Source organism: Aptenodytes forsteri, unplaced genomic scaffold (genome assembly GCF_000699145.1).
Source record: "Aptenodytes forsteri isolate BGI_AS27 unplaced genomic scaffold, ASM69914v1 Scaffold83, whole genome shotgun sequence".
Lineage (NCBI taxonomy): Eukaryota > Metazoa > Chordata > Aves > Sphenisciformes > Spheniscidae > Aptenodytes > Aptenodytes forsteri.
This window is the reverse complement of record NW_008795371.1, coordinates 6,086,080-6,107,466: the sequence shown is the minus strand read 5'-3', so window position 1 is coordinate 6,107,466 and position 21,387 is coordinate 6,086,080. Positions and strand designations below refer to the sequence as shown.

Sequence of the window (21,387 nt, the reverse complement as noted above, 5' to 3'; positions counted from 1 at the left end):
TGTGAGGTGCCATTGCAGGAAACTCTGCTATGAGGACTGTTGCACTGCATGATATGAGGGCTGAAGTCATGGTGCCATGACAGAAACTCCTTGATTAAGTCCCAGCTGTAGCCAGGCACTAATATCGTTGCTCCTTCCAGGTGCATCCTGGGCAGGGAAGTCCAGAATGAAGCTTCCAGCCATGCCACCCCAAGACAGCACAGAAGCCAAGTCAGAGCCAGCAACAAGTAGCTGGGCCTCATGCATTTAGACTAGAAAGCAGAAAGAAAAAGGCAATGCAGGACTGGGAAAGCAGAGCTGCTAGGCCAACCTCTGCCAGTTTCAGGAGCTTGTATTTACTTGGACTTACAGTTTCAGCCATTTAAAGGGAAGTGAAGAAGCAAAGCGCAGTCGGAGGGCAGCAAACCCCGAGGAGATCCCCACTAGAGACAGATCAGAAGAAACAAGAAGGAAGTAAAGCCATCTCCTGTCTGGCATCCGATCTGATATTGGCCGTAGAGGAATGAAGAAGAATGACAGCGTTAAAAAGGAGATCACATCCTCCAAAGTTTAGCCAATCTGTCAAGAAAAACTGTCCTCCATAGCAGTAGCAGAAGATGGAAAGAAGCAAGAAATGTGATCTCAGTATGATTTTTTTTTTTGTCTTAAAGAGCCTTCCTCTTCCTCTCTCCTGCTTTCATCAGCTCCTGTGAAGAAAATTCACACCAGCTGTCTAGGTGACGGGGATTGGTCTGCACACAGAGGAAAGTGACAACGAATAGGGCGCCTCGAATCACAAACTGAAACATAGACAAAAATAAAACCTTATGATTGACCCAGTCAATCCCATTCCTCAAGCAAAAAAAATCTTCTGAAGGTTTCACAAAGTGAAAACTTCTCTGCACTGCAATAGGAATGCAGCTGATTTAAACAAATGGAGTTGATGTATTCCGCGGAGCGTATTTCTTGCCTAGGTATATCCTGTATCATGTTAAGTAAACTTTCATATATAAAGCAGCTTAAGTCAGTTTTAAGTTATATTTGCTTTCCTGTCCCTGTTAAGTGTTAAAAGATCATGGTATTCAGAAGAACAGAAGTGTCATTATTTTTGAGGCTCAATAACACGTTATATATTACAGAAGCTTATATTTCTCCAACATACAGGAATATGAGTCTATATTTGATTAACATAGAAAGACCCTTACCAGAAAGTGAGTAATCTGTATTAGTCATCCTCATGGCTGGAGTATAAGACACACTTGGCATGTCATGGCCCTTCTCCTTCTGTTTCCGTCGATACCACACAAACAGTGCCAGCAAGACCATAATAATTAGAAGGAGAATAATAATTCCAATGATTGCTCCCACTGAGTGCCTCTCTGATCCAAGAGCAGGGCTAATTTTAGTATAGGGGTTTAATTCTTCCATCATAAGAGCCGCTGTTAAAAGTAATTCATAACACACTGTAAATTGAATCGTGCATTTCATTTTTGAAATACTATTTTTTTAAAGCAAGTGCATCATTGGAGGAGGAGAGAGAAAGAGAGAGAGTGAGAGAGAGAGAGATTTCACAGGTAGAATTTCACTGTACCTTGATCACATCGGATTCCTTTGAAGCCTGGACTGCAGTAGCAAGTACCTGTGACATGGTCACATGTAGCATTATTCATGCATTCACATAGTTGTTTGCAACCATAACCAAATGTTCCTGGTGAGCACTCTGGGAAGCCAAAGAAAAAGATTGGAACGAATTCTACTTTTTTGGGGAATGGGTGAAATGCTTGCTATGGAAAATTCAGTAGAAAAGTCTCCCTGGTTTCAGTGTCTCTAGGATAACACCCTAGTGTTAGATTATTATTATTTTAAAGCAGGAGATAAATATATTTCATGTACCATTTAGGGTATTACTTATTAAGCTGTAACTTTCTGGAAAAGTCACACAAGATTTCACAAGGATGAAACCAATAATATGTACAGAGACTTTAAAAGGCTTGATATATATTACAAGTGTACAGAATTTAACAGGGCATGAGCTCAGAAGCTGTAGACCACACCTTGAAAGAGCATAGCATTCTCCACCAACTCTGCACATTTTTTTTCATGGGGTAGTTGCAAAGAAAAGTTTTAATGTACCTTTATATGAACACAATAGACTTTTACCAAACAAATCCCACATGCCTTCATACTTATCCCTACTAGTGCTAGAAGATGGATATAACATTGTAGGTGGAATTACAGAATTGAGCATCTGAATGGTTTGATTTGCTCTGCTTCTGTATTAGGGTTCCTAATATAGAAGGAATTTCTATCCTGTCTTTGTATTTCTATCAAAGACAAAATGATTGAATGTCCAGCTGAGAAATTTATTCATACAATTACCATGATAGGCTATTACAATAAATCTGTAGGCAGCTTACTATACTTCTTGAGGCACTATTCAATAATAAATTGAAAGAAACAACTTCTGTCACATCCTACTTATTTCTATGGAGAAGACACATTATTGAATGCATGCACACTTGCTATGATTCTTTAGAATATATATTGTTTGTTTTAAGATGTAACTTCTTGTGTGTCACTGCAAATGTTTTGCATAGCATGACGATACCTTCCCAATGTCAGTCTCTAAGTAACTTCTAGTAGCCAAAATTTAATATTAAATAATGAACAGTAGCCAATATCTGTATAATGATTTGCAGTGCGTATTAAAGTTGTATCTCTTTCTTTCATCTGCAGGTCCCCAAACAAGGAAAAATAAAATTATTACAATTAATGCTCATTCTGATATTAACCTGAAGCCTACTGAAAATGGATAAGGCCTGAAATTTTGGAACGCACCACAAATGTCTGCATCTAGGCATTTCATCTGCAATGTGGTGTGACTGCCCATTCAGCAGAATTTTGAGAAGGAAGGAGTCTTAATGAAGAGATACTTTTAGACTAAATAGTAGAAAAACAAATAAATAAATACATTCGTAGTTTGGATAGAAAAGAAAGCCTCAGGCTTTTGTACAGAGGTCAAATTATAAATGTAGCTGCTTGTATAAAATCTGCTACGATGCAGTTCTACTATGGACATTTTAGTTTCCTATTTTATTTATGGTTGCAGTAAGGGTGTACACAAATTCACAGTTAGTTGGCCACTTACAGAGTTACAGTGGTGCCATAGGTAATCCCCACATAAGCATGCAAAGCTGGGCCTGAGATACATGCTTTGCTGAACACAAGTATGTGCAAAAAGAAAAGATGTTCATGAATTTAGTTATATGTACAAATATTTTCATAAAGATCCATGTGGTAAGCTACAGTTCAGAAGCTTTCACTTGCAAATCTAGCAGGAATGTTACTGTATTACCTTACTGCCAAAAAAAGGAACAAAACCCTGTGGAATTAATGCCTTGGTAAGGTGAGATGGATTTCACCTTGCATTTAGAATCCAAGTAAGTGTGTGAGAATTTTCTTTTGATTTACTATACTGGACAAATAAGTAGTTATTCAACTACAGCACATACAGTTTCCACTACCCTAATTCTTTGTTCTTAAAAGAAGCCATTTGGCACAGTGTGCTAAATATGCCAGCAAGACATTGACAACAATTACAGTAAGATATGCCAGTACCCTTGCAAGGTAGTTGAAATTCATTGTTAAACACTTGCTCACTACTCAAGTTAAACACAGATCCTTCCAAAAACTGCAAGCAACTTTTTTTTCCTTGATCTGTTTTCATTGTGAAGATGAATCTTTATTTGGTCCACATCTATAGCATAACAACTTATGCAAGAAAGTCCAAATTTTCCTTGGAAGGCAGAGAGCAGAAAGGACTTCTTTCTTTTAACCCCTCTGTCTTCCTTCGTGCCTAGGGAAACCTGATGCTGCTGCTCTCAACAACGGTAGCAAGGCATGATGCAGCTTGCGTTTTTCTATTAATTAGGTACAAGTTGTTTGGGAAGGCTACATCCAGTCAGCACGAGTGCAGCGACTTGCTTTTATCTCGCCTAACTTTAGGCTGGGAATGGAAAGGCCTAATTTGCAGAGGATTCACTATATTTCTTTACGCTTAAACAGACTGTCCAGCTTTCCAGAGATGCCTTCTTCTCCCTATGGATTATATAAGGTGCCTGGGGTTACTGTCTTGCTGACATCAACACCTCATTTAAGAGCCTATTTCTGCAAAGAATTCTGAAATACATCCCCCCGGAGAAATAGAAAAATGAAGTCATGTCGCTACTTACTTTGCTCACACTGTTTGCCTGTAAACCCAGTCCTGCATGTACACTGGCCAGTGATGTGGTCACAGTCCGCTCCGTTCTGACACTGACAAACATTGGCACAGTTTTTTCCATAAAAAGCAGCTGGGCAACCTTTCAGGAATCAGAATAAGGAAAGACTAAGAAATAAGCTGAAACACAAACTCAGATGCGTTATCAGCACAAACTATGTAGGCCTATAAATCTATGGATTTTCAGCCTCTGTATATTTAATAACATTTATTTGATCATCCACTTGCAGAGATACTACGACAGCCAATTTTCTTGAAGTAGTGTTTCTCATATCTTACAGAATTGCCTCTTAAGTGTTTCAGAAGAACGAAAACTTGACCCATCTATACAAACTACATTTTCAAAAAGTGAAAGAAGATGGCTAAACAGAAACTCTCTAAAAGGCCAGAGATCAATCAATTACTTGCAAGTGAAAGAGCCTTCTTAACAGGCTCACCAGAATTTGATCTCCTCTTTCATATAGTGCTGATAATTTGGCACTATTAGGATGAGAAATCTCAGACCACGTATACTGGGGCTTTGACAAGCAGGGACACAGACTATGCAAATTCTGACAATGATTCAATAATCTAAATGATTGGTCCCTCCTTTATCGAGTGCCAAAGGCATAAAAAACCTTGAAAAGCTTCAGGACTATTTTCTTCGGGGTGATGTGAAGTTATCACAAGTAAGAAGCAGGTGGTTTAACAGGGAAGACTGCAATACTTGGAAGAGACACGAGGTAGCAGCACATACTTTGACAGATTCCCTGGCACAACAGTGTCTCTGAAAGGCTTACGCTGAGTGCAGTAGAGCCCCGTCCAACCACGAGTACATCTACATTCTCCATCGTAAGGGCTGCACATTGCTCCGTTGTGGCAGTTGCATGAATGAAAGCAATCAGGGCCCCAAAAACCAGTGGGACAAGCTATGAAAATAAAAAAGATTTGTCAGCTGACAAAAAAAGCAATGATACTGCGTTAGTGCTGCGGAGGAACAACAAAGGGACAACCTGTGAGACACCAGCAAAGGCAGAGCTTTGCATTGCAGAGCTTGGCATTGCTGCAGCGACTCCCTGACAATGACCAGTTCTTCCAAGCCAACGATTGTTTTGCAAACCCAGGTGCCAGCCTGCAACCTCACCCATGCTGTCAAGCCCTGGCACAAAGGATTTCTTTCCTGTGTAGGTCAGGTGGCACGATCAGGTCTTTGCTGCATATGTGCACTGAGAACCACTGAAACAGTGACCCTCGACACTACATTACTCTAAGTGCTCTAGCCACTCTCCCTGCCTTACTGGCATTATCTGTGAAGACAATTTAGACAGATTAAGATATGGAGGTAATTTAATTTTCTTTTTGATATTCTGGAATTCTTGCATAATAAAGCACAGCTATTCATGGTTTACTTTTGCTATGCAATCAACTACTGAAATTACCACATTCATTTGAAGCATAGAGTGCTACTCAAATTAGCTAAGAATGTAAAGAAAACTTCTTACAGTATGAATTTCCATCCACAAAATCAGAGTGCTTTTGTTGATGGGGCTAATATTAAATTAAAATCTTCAGGTCTATTACATATTTCAACAAGTACAATATTAATACATTTTCAAAAGTTATTTTAAGTGTCCCTCCAAAAATGAATACAGTAAGTTACAGTTATTAGTGCCAGACTAAAAGATCCAAAATGATGATAACCCTTCAAGATAACAACTATATTTTTGCTTTAAAAAGCACTTCCCATTGCTTCCTATTAAAGACATGAATTAATAAGGCATGGTTCCCAGGAAACCTGAAAGTACAGAAACCGTGCCTATTTCCATGTATACCATTGGCTCAAATTCTGACTATAAATACAAGTTTCTGGCATATGACAGACATCTCTAAAGCCAGAATGAATAGCAAAAAAACCCTGCCATGACGTAAATCAAACAAAAGGTCACCGAACTCACACAATGTAAAGCTGAACAGGATTTGGCCTAAAGTATTCATGCTATAAGCAACCAGAAGTACTTTCACAATGCCTTTGTAAGCCAGAGCTGCAGGGTCTGTTAGTGTCTCCAGAACTGGCTCTGGAGTTGGAGCTAAAATTATCTCCTTTGCAGCTCCGTCTCTCGGTCATTCCAGGTTAACTGGTGCGGAGGGAGGTCTGACCGAAATAGCTCAGTACCGGACTTGGGTATGCGAGGCCAGGTTCCGACAGAAGCCTGGTGTGAGGCCAGGTTCACGATGGGAGATTGACATTTTCTTTACGAGAAGGTAACTGAGGAAACAGTCAGGTTCCCACTTTGTTCATCTAAAATACAAAGTAGCTATCGCCAGGTCCTTCTGCCTGCTAAACTGGAAATTGTTGCTGCTGAACTGGCCTGCTTCACTCTCTAAGAAAAAACATCTTTTTTCAAGGTTAAGAGAAACTAACAGTCATTTCCCAATTACATGGCTAAATATAATGAGGAATCTGTGGAGCTTTCTGTCTTTTTCTCTTTTTTCTCTGTTTTTGAGTGACAGCAATATTCTGCCTGTGGAAGATACACAATAAAAGCAAAATTACAGCCGTCTGTTTTTATCCGATTCCTACTTTATCACTTGAAGTTTAATATATTTTACTCTGGAATGCTGTCTAATATGCTAGTTGTATCCTGAATATGAAGTAACATTTCTGAATGATAGGATATTGCTTCCCTCTGTGATCTATCTTCAATTAAGGGATGCTCTCAGGAAATGACACTCTGGGATCAGCAAATGCCAATCTTTTACCAGGGCAATTTGCAAGAAGAAATCCTCCATCCCTCCAAGCCCACACTGACTTTTACAATTAAATTACATTTAATAGAAACATTTCAGCTGCCTAATTTCTCAGTTCTGGGGGCTTGGACATGAAAACCATTTACTGGTTAATAATTTCTAATGTAATAGCTGAAAGAAAAGGATTTCAAAAAATAAATAAAAAGGAATCCAGCTAGAAATTAAAAGGGAGCATGGTGTAATAGCTAAAAGAAAAGGATTTCAAAAAAAAAATAAAAAGGAATCCAGCTAGAAATTAAAAGGGAGCATGGAGCTTTCTTTTCTGATAAGAGCTTGTGACCTCCCTTTCCTGTAATAGAAGCTAGTAACGGCTTCTGCAAATTCCAAATGCAGAAACTAATTCAAGCCAAAGTGAACTTAGATTAATTAAAAGAAATAAGCTATAAAGAGAGTAAGGCACTGGCTGCTGTAATACTTCAGCGATTTCCCCAGAATCTGTCTTTAACTTTCAGAAAACACTAAACAGGAAAATATGTTATTTTAAAGCAGAGGTGGAAAAATAACACTTTGCTTACTCTGAGAGCAGTCCGTCCCTATCCAGCCTGGAAAACACTGGCATGATCCATCAATAGGATTGCACGTCCCATTCTCGGTGCAGAGACAGACATCGGCACAGTTCTTCCCGTATTTTCCACTGGGACAGACTGTGAAAATATAAGGCAGTTTATTGAAGGCTCTTCATGATGAGTATGAGGAAGTCATAGGACTTGACATTTAGCAATTAGAGATAAAAGTAATTACGACATTTTTCTTTGCTGAAGCCAAATGGGCAAAATTCTTCTGGAAAGAAGGAAAAGGCAGAAAGTATTCGAGTCCATTTTGTTTGCTTACATCCCAGGCATAAAAACAACAGGAAAAAGTCATGTCAAAATCCATTTTTCTGCTGGACAATGAATCTAATATAGTTAGAAGATTACAATTATTGAAGAGCATTATGGAAGGATGGAAAGAGGAGAGACAAGGGGAATAGGGGTTATTGGGAGAGGAAGAGAACAATAAAGTTGAGAAGAATTTGAAGAGTAGTGGCAAACACAAGTAAGTGCCTAGAAGGGATTGATCTGGGGACTTTGCCAAGGGGGTCCCTCGGTGCAAACCCTGAAATAGGGATCTGCGCTGGCTCAGAGGATTACAGCTTCAACAATGAGAACAAGAGAAATAAGAAAGGAACATTTTAGGCTAAATATCAGCCTAGCGAAGAAGTCTCAAGAAGATGAAGAGCAATGGGGACTCTTACTTTCAGGTCTGTCACTAGAACCTAACTAACTCCCTTGTTTTGTACGACTGATAATTACAGTAATAATGGACCAAAAGCTGCAAACCTTACTACCTGGTATGATGGCCTGACATACTAGCTGTGGGTATTGTACTAGGAGGCCAGTGCCCATGAAATGGCTGGTGGCAGATAAGCTTGCAAGGAGAGACTGAAAGAGCTGTAGTCCTTTCTCTGCTATTCCACTAGCACCACAAAATGCATCATGCATCATGTGGCACTGCAATATGGCATATGCTAGAGTACCTACCTCATGACTGTCCTGATTCCTTCTGGATCAAATAGTGGTGAGAGAAGAAGGTGCCTTTTGCTACTAAATACACTAGGCTTTGCTGAAGATCAACTTTCAGCAATGTTGGTGGGAGGCAGGCTCCCAGCATCTCATAGAATCAAATCATTCAAGTGGAGAGTAAACCAGGAGCAAGACTGCCACTTCCATAAGTATTTTTACCATATAAGTCTGGAGGAAGACTAGTCCCACAAATAAAGCACATATCCAATTGCTGAAATGTCATGCTTGTCTTTTGGCATCCATCCACCTATTCATCTCCAGCACCCCTTGCTGTAGTAAGTGTTCAATTAGGTTGCAAATGGTGGTTTCCATGCATGATATATATCTTTGACTGAGAGTTGTTAAACAGATATGCTGCATCCTAACAAAATCAGGGTCTATTCCTGTTGGTCCACCTAGCTTACTCCTGAAGTTGGAAGAAAAGAAACTCTATAATTTTTTTTCAGTCATCTTATAACAGCCTAAGCACAGTGACATAAAACTAATAGACACGTAGATCTTCAACCTCCCATCAAATTATTGGAAATCTTTAACGTTAAAGTTGATGGAAAGCTTTGCTCAGTAATGAATGAAATGTTTAATTTCTGTGCTCTTATTGGCTGTGTTCTCTGACAAAAACAGATGTATTTTCAAAACAAGATAAAACATACAGTCCATCTTTGCAAAGAATGTAACAAATGGAACTGGACTTGTACCCCAGTAAATAATAGTGATGTCAAAAAAGTGATTAAGGCACTTCCTTGAATTATGCAACTGTTTTACCACTTCAGCCATTCTCACTTTCTCATATGTAGTCTCTGCAGGTGACCTCAATCTATCCTGACTGTGAATCAGCTACAGATTGAAATCCTGAGCTGTGATTCATTTGCTTTTACACAATATGCCATCCTCTACTCTTACCATGGCAGAAACCTATGGCATACCATTGTTTTCTGCATGCATTTCTATATACTGTGGACTTATCTGTAGGAGTGGATAAAGTTGGTTTTGGCTTTCAAATTATATGCTAAACAGTATAGTTCTCTAACTGAAAAGAGATAAAACTAAACACAATATACAGACACAATGAGAAGAACAATACACAGACACAAAGAGAAAGAGAGAGAAGGAAAGAAAAGCCCTCATATCACAGAAAAAGCAAAAACTAAAATGATGTGTCAGCCTAGGTTCTCATACGTGCTACACCATTATTCAGTTCCAATGCTCTATATAGAGCAGTTCAATGCAACATTTTTATTGCATCTTTAAGATGGAAAAATAGTTCTCGAAAGACTTAGTTAAAATAGGAGCTGATTTGCACTGCAACATGGAATACTAATGAATCATGAAAAGATTTGTGATCCAAACACTGCTGCTGACAAAGGCAACAGGTCGTACTTTATAAAAGAAATGCTTCGGTTCCACACAGTGGGAGCTAGCAGAGGGGTTCCTACCATGTAAGCACCTCTTGTCTCCGTGAATTGTATGATGCCCTCCAGAGTGTCAACACAGAAGGATTACAAAACCGATCCTGCCAAAATGGTTCTTCTCATTAATTTAAGTAACCTGGTTGTGGATTGACACAGTGACTCTCTTGTAAAGATGCGAGATCCAAATACAAGAACTTTTTCAAATGTCTCAAACATTTTTTAAAAAAGCTGTAAAGTAAGGGCTAATATCGCTTTCTTCAGGAGCAATCTGATTGTACAATGCAGATAGTGATTTTAATTAGCTATGAAAGCTCTGAAGTGGGACTCCAAAAGTCCCTGTGGGATGTCAGGTGTGTTCTAGCAGTGATAACAAGTTATTATCAATACATCTTGCTACATGATTGTGAAAGATATTCATAAAACAGCTGCTTAGTTGTCTGCTGCTCAGAATCCTCAGCACGACCATGTCAACCTGTGCAATTTCAGAGGTTACACAGCTCCTCACATGCACGTGCTGCTGATGGAAGAATGTTCCTGCGCCAGAGAAGATATGGCACAAGGAGATGAAAATTCAAAAGTGAAATCTTTGTTTCACATTTTTCTAATGGAAAACATTAATTAGCATTTTTCTTTCTACAAAATAAAGTTACATGCTAACTCATTATGACAAACTGCAACACAAATTGATTTTAATTAGGACATGAATATTTTAAAATTAATTTGCTGGATAGATCAACATTTCAAAGTAAAACCAGAAGTGCTGAACATCTGAGCAAAAATAAAATAGTTTTCTTAAGAGGATAATTAGCCCTGCTTACGCTTTGAAATCTGGCTAACTTTTCATATAAAATGGACAAATTCACTGAAATATGTTCATTTTAATAAATTAATTGGTATAATGTTTAGTTGACTATACAACACAGGAAAAAGAAAACATGGTTATACTTAATCGATGTTTAATGATTTTGCATAAGTGCTGTCTGCAATTTCTGACTTACTGAAAAGCAGGTCATTAAAAAGTGTCAGTTCAATTTTTACAGGGACGGTGACTTCACAAGGGCAGTAGCCATTACAAATAATCTCTTTTAAATCTGAATGTAGAAAATACCCACAGTAGTATGCAATAACTGAGACTCTGCAGAATACTGTAATGATTTTGCGGGCATTTTTAGGATAAAACTGAGAATGAAACCTATGGTTAAAAGTGGACTAACTTTCAAAGGTACAGAAAGCTGACGGACAATAGGGGGAGTTGAAGCTACTCTTTCACCTGTGAAAAACCACTGCAAATTTTTCTGTATCCTGCACTTGTGTTTGGGTACGCAAGATTTTAACTATTCCCAGTCAGGTCCTTGACAGTGTAAATAAGTGCATTAACTGGGTGTTTGGGCTTGTGTACCTGAGCTGGCCTTTATCTTAACTACTATCTACACCTCCTGCTGAAAAAGAGTGCATGAAGGTGCCATCGACATTTAGGATATGGTAGGCTTAGCAGAAAGGAAAATGAAACCATTGGATGGCTGATATATTTACAGCAGGTGTCTCATTCCATTTTCATTTCAATACAGAGCAGCAGACCTGTTTTATTTATGAAAGCAGGAACACATCATATTTACAAAAGGGTGACTAAGTACCTATTTGCATTTTCACTCTGAAGTAAAGAATTTCTTGTGATCTAAACTGCTGAAACAAGGAAAAAAGGCAGCAACCTTGTGATCAGTCTTGCTGCAAAGTCACAGGCACAGAAACTTAGGAAAGGAGGTGGCATCTGGGGGTCTTGGGCTCAGTACCTTGGTTGCAGAGAGCGCCAAAGAATCCAGGCAAGCAATCGCAGTGTCCTGACACGTGGTGACAAGGCCCGCTGCTGTGCACACACTGAGGGCATGGCTGACTGCAGTGGTGTCCATAAAAGCCAGGGGGACAAACTGAAGAGAAAACAAAATAAGCTGTCACGGGTTTTCAGAAGATTTGTCATTGCTGAGAGCTTGAGAGTTCTCTCTCTGTCTTAATCCCAAACCAATATTTCTTAATTTATAAAACCACAATTTTGGGAACAGCTGAAATTATGAAGCCTGTTGGATTATTCCATGTCTAATAAAGTGCAAGCTCTGAGTAAAACTGCTCCTGTGGTTCAAACATTCACACTATCCTACCTCATGTAAGTCCTTAGCTATTTAATAATACAGCAGAGCTCTCTCAGAAGCCTTTCTCTCTCAAGACACTAATTTGAGTCCCTCTAACCTGCTCCAACTAAACTCTTTTATAAAACATGGGAGTTTAAGATGTTCAAGACCTCATAGCCCACTGACAGATATGGTTAATAACACATATTCCAAAGCTTTTAAGATGGGTAGGAAGAGAAACACACACACATGTACAGACAACAGAAACTCAGAATGCCACTTCCTTTGGAAATTAAGCTGAGAGATCAGAGAAGGTGTATTAGGAAACTCTCAATATTTTACATCTAAACCACTATGTCAAAAAGCTGATTTCTAAATATTAGGTGCAATACCTGTGTTCAATTGGGACAGTCAGTTTATACATGCCATTGCAGGAGCAGCACCCATCAGTGATGAACAGAATCTAAAAATGGTAATTACAGTAACAGCATACAAAATCACCTAATTTGCATCAGTAATCACACTGGATAGCTGAGTAAACTTGTCATGAACTGTGTGCTTAATTTGCTTAAAACCTGGATTGAAATTATTATAGAATTTGTACATAAGGTATAGTGCCAAGATTATGGCTCAGTATCTCTTATAAATGCGTATTGTTGCTTCTAAGCACATGTAGAATGAAAAACCACCCACTGCCCAAACATTCACTGCGATAGATAAGCACAAAGAAATGTTAAATTGCAGTAAGTAACTGTAAAAATGACTTTATATGTTTTTATTTTTACTCCTGTGGTTCTCTGTTATATAGTTCTGGCTCAGTGGTTACTATATCATGTCCATTTTATTTTTTCACCGAATGACAATTTTTCTCTTGGTCCATATGTTCACAGACCATGTCAGGTTCTTACAGCACCGCAGATTTCCAGCTGGAACTTAGCTGACAGGTTTGTTGATGATGCACTAGCTATAAAACAACCTGGATCATTCCTGGAGACATTTCTGCAGGCCTAAGAGCAGTAAACTATCCTGGTGTCTCATGTAATCCTGATTACACAGACAGAACAAGCTGGCTGAGTATCATCTTGAGTACTGCCTTTTACAGGCTAAATTCTGTTTCTAAATGAATTTCCAAGAGAAAAATGGGAATGATTCTGAGAGCAAACTTATCAGGCGAAAGCTACCTTCACCTACGGATGTGTCCTCTTCACAAGGTAGTCTTGAGCCTGAACCTCTCAGAAGAGGTGGGTGCAAGCTGAATTCCCTGGCCGTGTATTCAAGAGAGGCATTTCAGCAACATGAAGCAATAGCAGAAGCATCCACAGAACCCCTCTGCTGTCACCCCAGTGGGTAGGAAAATTTTTCCCCATTAGGTCCTCAGCAAATGTCCTCAGGGAGCAGCCTGATTACTAGAGTTGCAAGCTGTGGACGTGGTTTGCCTCTTGTAGCCTACATGCCATCGGCTGATAAAACTAAGCTGTTTTTTTCATCTCAGAAAGGTCAGAAACTATTAACTTCTGGAAGTTTTGCACTCTTAGGGTTTCAAATTTGTAAAACAATTTCTTCCCCAATTCCCTGAAGCTCTGAGCACCACATTTTAGCCTTGGAGAGTGGTTTTACAGCTATATAGATATGCTGAAGCACCTGGAAATTGGGGTTTATAATGGAAATGCTTATAGGCCATTAACTACAGCAGTGCTAGAGGTCATTGTTATAATGGCTTTAAATAAAAACTGTCAGCTACAAATTATTTTTAGAGATGAGTGTGTTCTAGTGTCAAGTGTAACTGGTGAAATCAAAGGGGATACATGAACTGGGCATGCAGAATGTCTTACAGGAAGAACAAGAGCTGCTGCAGAAAAGAAAGACAAATCCATTCTTGTTTACACAGGAAGAAGGTTGCGTGTAGTTTGGATCAGTGAATAAGGGTCCCTAAGGGGCAAATGCAGCTTCCCAGATAAAGCAAATGAGAGGATTTTTATCTCCCTGGCATATTTTAATATGTAGCAGTAGAGCATCAGACAGGAGCTATTTCAGGCTGCTGTGTTTCTTTTTCTGGCATATAAGAAAACATTGTCGTGTTATTTTGATAGCCAACACTCATCCACTTCTCATTATGTGATGGGTCATAGCTGACTGTTTAATAGGTATCCTATAGTTTACCACTACTTAACTATAAATCTTTTTTTGCCCAGATCCTGCCAAGTTTGGTATGTAAAGGTGTTGCTCCTTCTTTCAGGTCACCTGTGACCTCCAGGTGCTGTGGAGGGCCAGAAGGAGAAACACAAGGCACGACTCAATGCAGTAGAGCCTTGACTTCTTGATCAAGAAGCATTTTTTAGGCTAGCTTTTGCCCTTAGGAAGTCATGAGCTAAAGCAGCTCAGAAACCTGTGGCTTTGTCTGTCCCTTGTCATAAATGAGCATTTCTACCTACTTTGCTTCTGCCACCACATCTATGGAAAATCTTACTTCTCTGGCACAAGGGTCCTCTGTATCCTGGTGCACAGTCACAGGAGCCATCCTCTGGGGAGCAGGATCCTCCGTTCTCACAGTTACAGGAGATGGAGCAGTTTGGTCCCCAGCGGCCCTGGGTGCATATATTGTCACAGTGGACACCTAAAGACGTAAAGGCACACGTTAGGTTTCACACAGCTTACTCTGCTCATTGATCAAAGAAATGTTTGGCTGGACTGATACCTCGCAGTACATCACAGAGCAAACAAGGGAGCCTGGAAAGGAAATAGCTATCCTTTTATCTGCTTAATAAAGTGAAAATTAAGAAAATGCCAAAGAGGTGAATTCTGTAGGTGTTAGTGGGCTCCTTTTCAGTCCTCCCACCATTAAAGAATGTCTGCATGTCATCTGAGAGATGAAGGTCAGGAATTGCTTTAAAGTCACAAAATGTCTCAAATAACTGGTCTGGAAATATGCAGTTGACTGAAGCCTGATTACGTAACTGTTGTGAATTGGAAGACCAAAAAAGGAAAAACAGAGTTCTGCAAAAACATGTCCAGTATTTGGATTCTTGAACATATGTAAATTCAATTCTATGCTATGTATTGTTCACTTCCTGGCTTAAAGCACTGTGCTTGGGGTTATTATGCATACAGCCCACATCCACCCAGAGCTCTCAGAATTCTGTGTTAATGAACTGAGTTCTGATCTAGCAAGTGGCCATATGTGGGCACAGGCTGATCATTTGCATGTTAAATGGAGACTGAGACCTGCCAATCCAGCTCCCAGTGATTCCCAGGGTTGTTGTTTGATATTTATTATTATGAAAAGCAAAGTTGGGAAACACTGAAAGAAGCACACAGCCAGAAAGCTTAACATGAGGCTTCTGGCATTGTTTCAACCGGTTTTGTTTTAAGTGGTGACTTTTAAAAACAACTTTGTGCCATGGCTTGTCACATATAAATGTAATCTAAGGATTTGATCCTGCACACCACTACTTGTCCGAGAGGCTCTTACTCCACTGGGAAAAGACAGTACCAATACCTGCAATTAGCAGAGCTATTTGCATGATCAAAGGATCCTTGGATTGAAAAAGGTTTGCAGGATCATGAACTAAGAGAGACATTAAGCACTGCCAGCTTCAGGAGTGGCACTAGCAGTAGCACACTGTAGATACTGATAACAACAGAAAAAATTAATCAATGACTGGCTTTGAAATTTTCCTAACAACATTACCACACCAGGTGCCTTACAACTGCGCCACCAAGGTTTGATGTTATACACATGCCCTAGCTAGACTTTCAACATGAAGATGTTCTTTATCATCCATGCACATGTCCCCACTGCATAATGGGATAAATGCAGACAAGGGCTCTGAGAGCCCCAGCCTCAGCCAGAGGTTGGATTAGTGCATTGCTAAGGAGAAATACAATCCCAAGTAATTTCCTCCACCTCTGATAACTTCATGTGGATGCTACAGGTAATGGACTGTATTTGTGAAGCTGTGATCTGTACAGTCACCAAACTTTGAGGATTATTAAATCAGCTAAAAGTCATTATAAACACACTTACAATGCAGTTTCAAGTTGGTTTTATAAATCTCTGAAGTTAATACAGTAAGAAATACTGCAGAGCCAAAATTTCTCTTTTCTGAAGATTAATCACACAATTATAATATCCCTTCCTAGAAAATCTTAACCAAGTCTGGCAAAAGTACAGTTTGAAATGGGGTTTCTAGTAATACATGATCATAGCTTTATTTATAAAGAGGCATAGTCCATGCTGTAAAGCTTAATAAAAAACACATTCAAATACAGTAAAAACATAATACAAGCTCAATCCCTTAATATCTAAAAAAATACATCTGAAAAAAAGGAATGCAAAAGAGACAATGAACATTTATATTAGTAAAATCAAGAAAAACAATTATTTTAATACAGTCTTCCCTACACCCTTTGAAATCAAATATACCCTTGGATTACTTAAATAGTAAATGCTTTGTGTGTGCATTTATGTAATACATCTACAGTACTCTGTAATTAAAAAGTCATACAATAAATCATAAATAAATAAATGCATTTCATATTTATACATACATATATATGATCATTTATAGTTTTGAGAGTCTCAGCGCGAGCTCCCAGAAATGAAATTCAGACACAAATGCAGAAAAATGTGTATCTTTTCCTCCTGACTGCAGCATTAAAAATACAATTCTCTCATTGTGAATGGGCTATTTATAAACAGAGACAATTAAACAGCATTATTTCTTGTCTATTTTGGCAAAGTTTGGGGAAGAATGACATTGACTCCTTTCTCTTGAAGGGTGGCTGAATTAGAATGCCATGGCTGTTCTTTGCAGCAGCAAAGTCCTTCCTTTAGTAATGAATAATGAGGGATGTCTTCCCGCTCCTAACGAAGGCAATGAGTCATTGTGAAGCCGATTGTTGTAACGAAATGTAAAGGGGGGAAAAGGAAACCTTCTAGAAGACACTGATACCCATTACAGCAGTTACTTATTTATAATTTTTCAGAAGACAACTGAGAAGGTGCCGCAATCAGTTTTTATTACTTTATATTACTCTAAGTTAATTTTCATGGAAGACTTCATTTTTGGAGGCTCCTACACACATTGAATTGCAAATGTAAATGAGAAGTTAAAATTGCATTTGGACATGCATGTCTTATGGAATTGTGCTAAAAAAAGCACCTTCATTTTACAATTCCCTAACTTGACAGCATATGAAGGGGGAGTCCATCCCTCCCAGCTACTTTACAGTCAGAGTCAGTGAAGCAGCAAGCTTCTTTAATGTAAAACTTTAATATTTACTTAGGAACTTGCTGATGAACATTTCTGATAAGCAATTAGTTTTCAATTTCCAGAAATATAAAAAACGCTGAAGTTGACACCTCTGTATTATCTCATGTTACAACCACAGGTTCCTAATTTATGAACAAATTCCTTGTTTCACAAGCATGATGTAGAAATTAGAAAGGCAACTATCAGAAGAAGTCCTTGAAGCTGCAGGAAGCAGTTCTATACATAAACTCTATTGCCTAGATACCAGGAAATTATCTTACTGCCTGGGGCTGTGGTTCACAATTGCAGATACTAGTATGAAATTACACTTCCAAGACCTTCTTAAACAATGTTCGGGGGGTGAATTATAAATGAAATTCACATAACTTACATAAAATTATAATTATCCACTCTACGTTGGCAAAGGACATTTGCACTCTCATGAAGTAATCCAGAGCCAAGGTAAGAGCAGAGTCCACTGTGGCTTTTAATTCAGCCTGTGAAACAGCAGCCACAAAACCTCCATGTCCCGGAGTGGATTTGGGGTACTGGATTTCTGCAAACACTGCCTGCTCTCCGGTAGGATTTCCACTGCTGTTCTTTGGACTGCTCTGTACATGGAATTTAACTGACAGTCCCAGGAGTGGCTTCAGTCCCCCTTCCCCACACCGTCTTACTTTGTACACGCAGTGGGTAGGAAAAACAGTACTAAGTGCCTGAATTGCCTGAATTGCTGTTGTGTATGCTGTGAAAAACACAATCTGGAATGAACTTAACCCACCAAAGCAGTGATGACTGCACTTTTTTAAGGGACAACTACATGGGAGAGCTGTTCCAAGATCTTTCTCCTTAAGGCCCCTTCCAGGATAGTTTACTACCAAGTGGCAAAACAGCTGCTGTCTGGGACATCGGGAGTATCTGTCGTATCTCAAGTACAGGCTTCCCAAGGGTGAAGCAGTCGGGATCTTCCAAAACAGAGCTGAAGATGGTATCTTGATAAAGGAAAGTGGCAGGGATAGAGGTAGAGGAGGAAGCATGTCTGGCAAGAGCACTGGCTGACAGAAACTCGTCAAGTCACATATGTTGTATGGTAATAATATATATCATATATTGTAGTCCAGTTCTGCTGCATAGTGGCTAGAGACGTGTGTGTCTGGTGACTTGATGTGATATAAGCTTGTGTCTGGCTTACATGGAGCAGCGTAAATTTCTACCAGATGAAGTCGGTTCTTTGTATTAAAATTTACAAACTGGGCTCTGAAGGATTCAGCTAACATCCACACAACCATCATGAAAAGGAGCAAGAAAAAGGAAAAAAACCACCAAGCCATACAACTGGGATGTAAGGCATCTATTGAAGAGCTACTTCATATACTGCTTCCATTAATAATCTTCAGTGGCTTCAATGAAAGTTTGTCAAAGTAATGCAGATTTAGTGCTGCCTGTGACTATATCACACTGAAGGACTTTGGAGGGTGAAATTCCTGAAAGCTAGACATAAGTAGAATTCCCTTTTTTCCCTCTCCAGCTTACTTGTGCAATTCCACTCGTGCTTGGGGATTATGTCTCTAGCTCTTAATAAAGCCTGCCATTGTTTTTCTGCCTTGTCTCTAGATAGTTGGAAACTAATACTCCAAACACAACAGAAGAGAAAAAATGGATGGAATAAATGAGAATCAGTGGCCTATTTTTGACCACTGCTATCCCCGTGACAGTAGCCTCTGCAGCAGGGCCTGCATGCTGCCCAGCATCTAATTATTTTTCAGGGACATAGGAATTGGATAAATTATAGTATGTAGCTCCCTTCCCCCCATGTACTTTAATTTTACGTCTACCAGTGTACAACTGTAATTATTTCTCTGAATAAGCTCTTCAGCTTTTTTTTTTTTCAATAGTCACAATCTAAAGACAGATGCAACATCAATTAGCAATGACAGGAATGATTTCAGCAGACATTTGAATCCAACACAAACATTGTGCTCTCCTCCACCTGTCTTTCAACATGACATGAAGTCATAATAATCTCTTATTTCTGGCATTTGAATAGCTTTGGAAAGAACTGCTTTTTATGCATAAATAGGCATTGGATTTATGCAGGCAATACAGTGGAGGCCTGAAGTTTGGTGAGTCACGCTTGGCTTTGATCTGGAATGCCTGGTAGCTTTTGTCTTTGGCAATACTGATTCTTAGTAGTGGTTTGCCTACCTGTTGACACAGTACATAAGAGCAAAACCACAACAGTACCAATACTGCTTCAGTAGCAGAAAATAGCCTCATGATTATAGCTTTAAAGCTATTTTAGGTAAGTAATTGCAGAGAGTGGGCCAGCAAGCACTTGATTGTACTGAAAAGAGGTACGGGAATGTATCACTGAATGTGATATCTGAAATGGGCGGCTCCCTCATGTGATATCATCCCTCCGGTCTCCATCACTCAGGACTGTCCTGCCTGCAGCGATCACTTCAGTGGCTGTAGCACATCTCCCACCAAGCCATCAGCCCTGGAGGGGTTCCTAGGCATGTGGTTGTCATGCCAGGGTCAGAGCCAGAGTCCACCTGGACGTCTTGCCTTGGCCTCCTAATTTGTATATTTATTTCTGATGATTTCTATAATCATATTATGATATATATATGATGAATAATATTTTGCTGCTTCAGTCTATAAAAGGTAAAAGAAAATTCAATAAGAACATAAGAAAGAACTGTCCGATTAGCTCTGGATCAGCTGTTCAGAAGGTGTTATGACAGCGTACGAACAAGAGTTCATAAAGAATACTTGATGCTTTCCTATCACTTTTTGCATCTGCATATTTACTCCTACCTGAGGCAAACCCTTAAGTATTTGACTCAGATCCAGTCAGAAACACCACAGCACAATTTGTGACAGCTCAGCATTTAAGGATGCTGAAGAACGAGAAAATCTGCTTGGGGAGGGCAGCAGATGGAAGAAAACATAAAGGGATCTCTCATAAAATTAAATGGAAACATTAAGAATTGATGGTTGCTCATCCAGTCTGCAAATAAGCTATTTTTGTTTTTATATAGTGAAAATTTTCAACAGAGATAACAGAAGCCAGATTCACATTATCTATGAACTTTTGTGGTGTTCTCAAACTGCTTTTCTAACTGTGAATTTTTTTTCAAACTGATGTGGTGGAGCCCTTACTTACCTTGCTAAGTATTGTTCACTGGTGGGCTTCAGAAACCAGGACAGGGGCAACTCAGAGAAGGGGAAGAGCATCTTCGGTCATAGGCTTGCCAAGCTGGTGAAGAGGACTTTAAACTAAAGTTGCTGGGGGAGGGGAAACTCAATCCATCCCACTCCTACCAGTTGGGGAGGGGAACCTCAATCTATCCCACTCCTACCAGTTTGATGCCAGTGCCAGCAACAGATGCCCAGAGCCTGGAGAAGGATCACAGGTCAGCAGGAGAGCACCTTAAGAGCAGCACAAATGAATTCCAGCCACTCTAGCCAGTAAGTCAGCTTCATCGGGGGGCCCAACTTAAACACCTCTATGCAAACGCACATAGCATGGGGAATAAACAAGAGGAGTTAGAGACGTGCACACACCTGCAGGGCTATGATCTTATTGGCATCACGGAGATGTGGTGGGATGGCCCCTATGACTGGAGTGTTGGAATGGAAGGATACAGGCTCTTTAGGAAGGACAGGCAGGGGACATGAGGAGGGGGTGTTGCCTCATGAAAGAAGTGTAACCAGCAGGTTGAGGGAGGTGATTCTCCCCCTCTACTCCACTCTCGTGAGACCCCACCTGGAGTACTGCATCCAGCTCTGGGGCCCCCAACATAAGAAGGACATGGACCTGTTGGAACGAGTCCAGAGGAGGGCCACGAAGATGACCAGAGGGCTGGAGCACCTCTCCTATGAAGACAGGCTGAGAGAGTTGGGGTTGTTCAGCCTGGAGAAGAGAAGGCTCCGGGGAGACCTTACTGCAGCCTTCCAGTACCTGAAGGGGGCCTACAAGAAAGCTGGAGA

At 39.8% G+C, this 21,387-nt stretch overlaps 1 protein-coding gene across 1 annotated transcript in view; it reads right to left on the bottom strand.

Annotated features, from left to right (window-relative positions):
- Window positions 1-21,387, bottom strand: part of MEGF11 (multiple EGF like domains 11) — a 219,362-nt gene that overhangs the window by 28,993 nt on the left and 168,982 nt on the right. The window contains exons 14-20 of the mRNA XM_019472384.1: window positions 14,607-14,753; window positions 11,807-11,941; window positions 7,561-7,689; window positions 5,038-5,166; window positions 4,212-4,340; window positions 1,571-1,699; window positions 1,185-1,418 (exon numbers count right to left, since the gene is read on the bottom strand). Of these exons, the coding sequence (XP_019327929.1) occupies window positions 1,185-1,418; window positions 1,571-1,699; window positions 4,212-4,340; window positions 5,038-5,166; window positions 7,561-7,689; window positions 11,807-11,941; window positions 14,607-14,753 (1,032 nt within the window). The remainder of the gene's footprint in view (window positions 1-1,184; window positions 1,419-1,570; window positions 1,700-4,211; window positions 4,341-5,037; window positions 5,167-7,560; window positions 7,690-11,806; window positions 11,942-14,606; window positions 14,754-21,387) is intronic.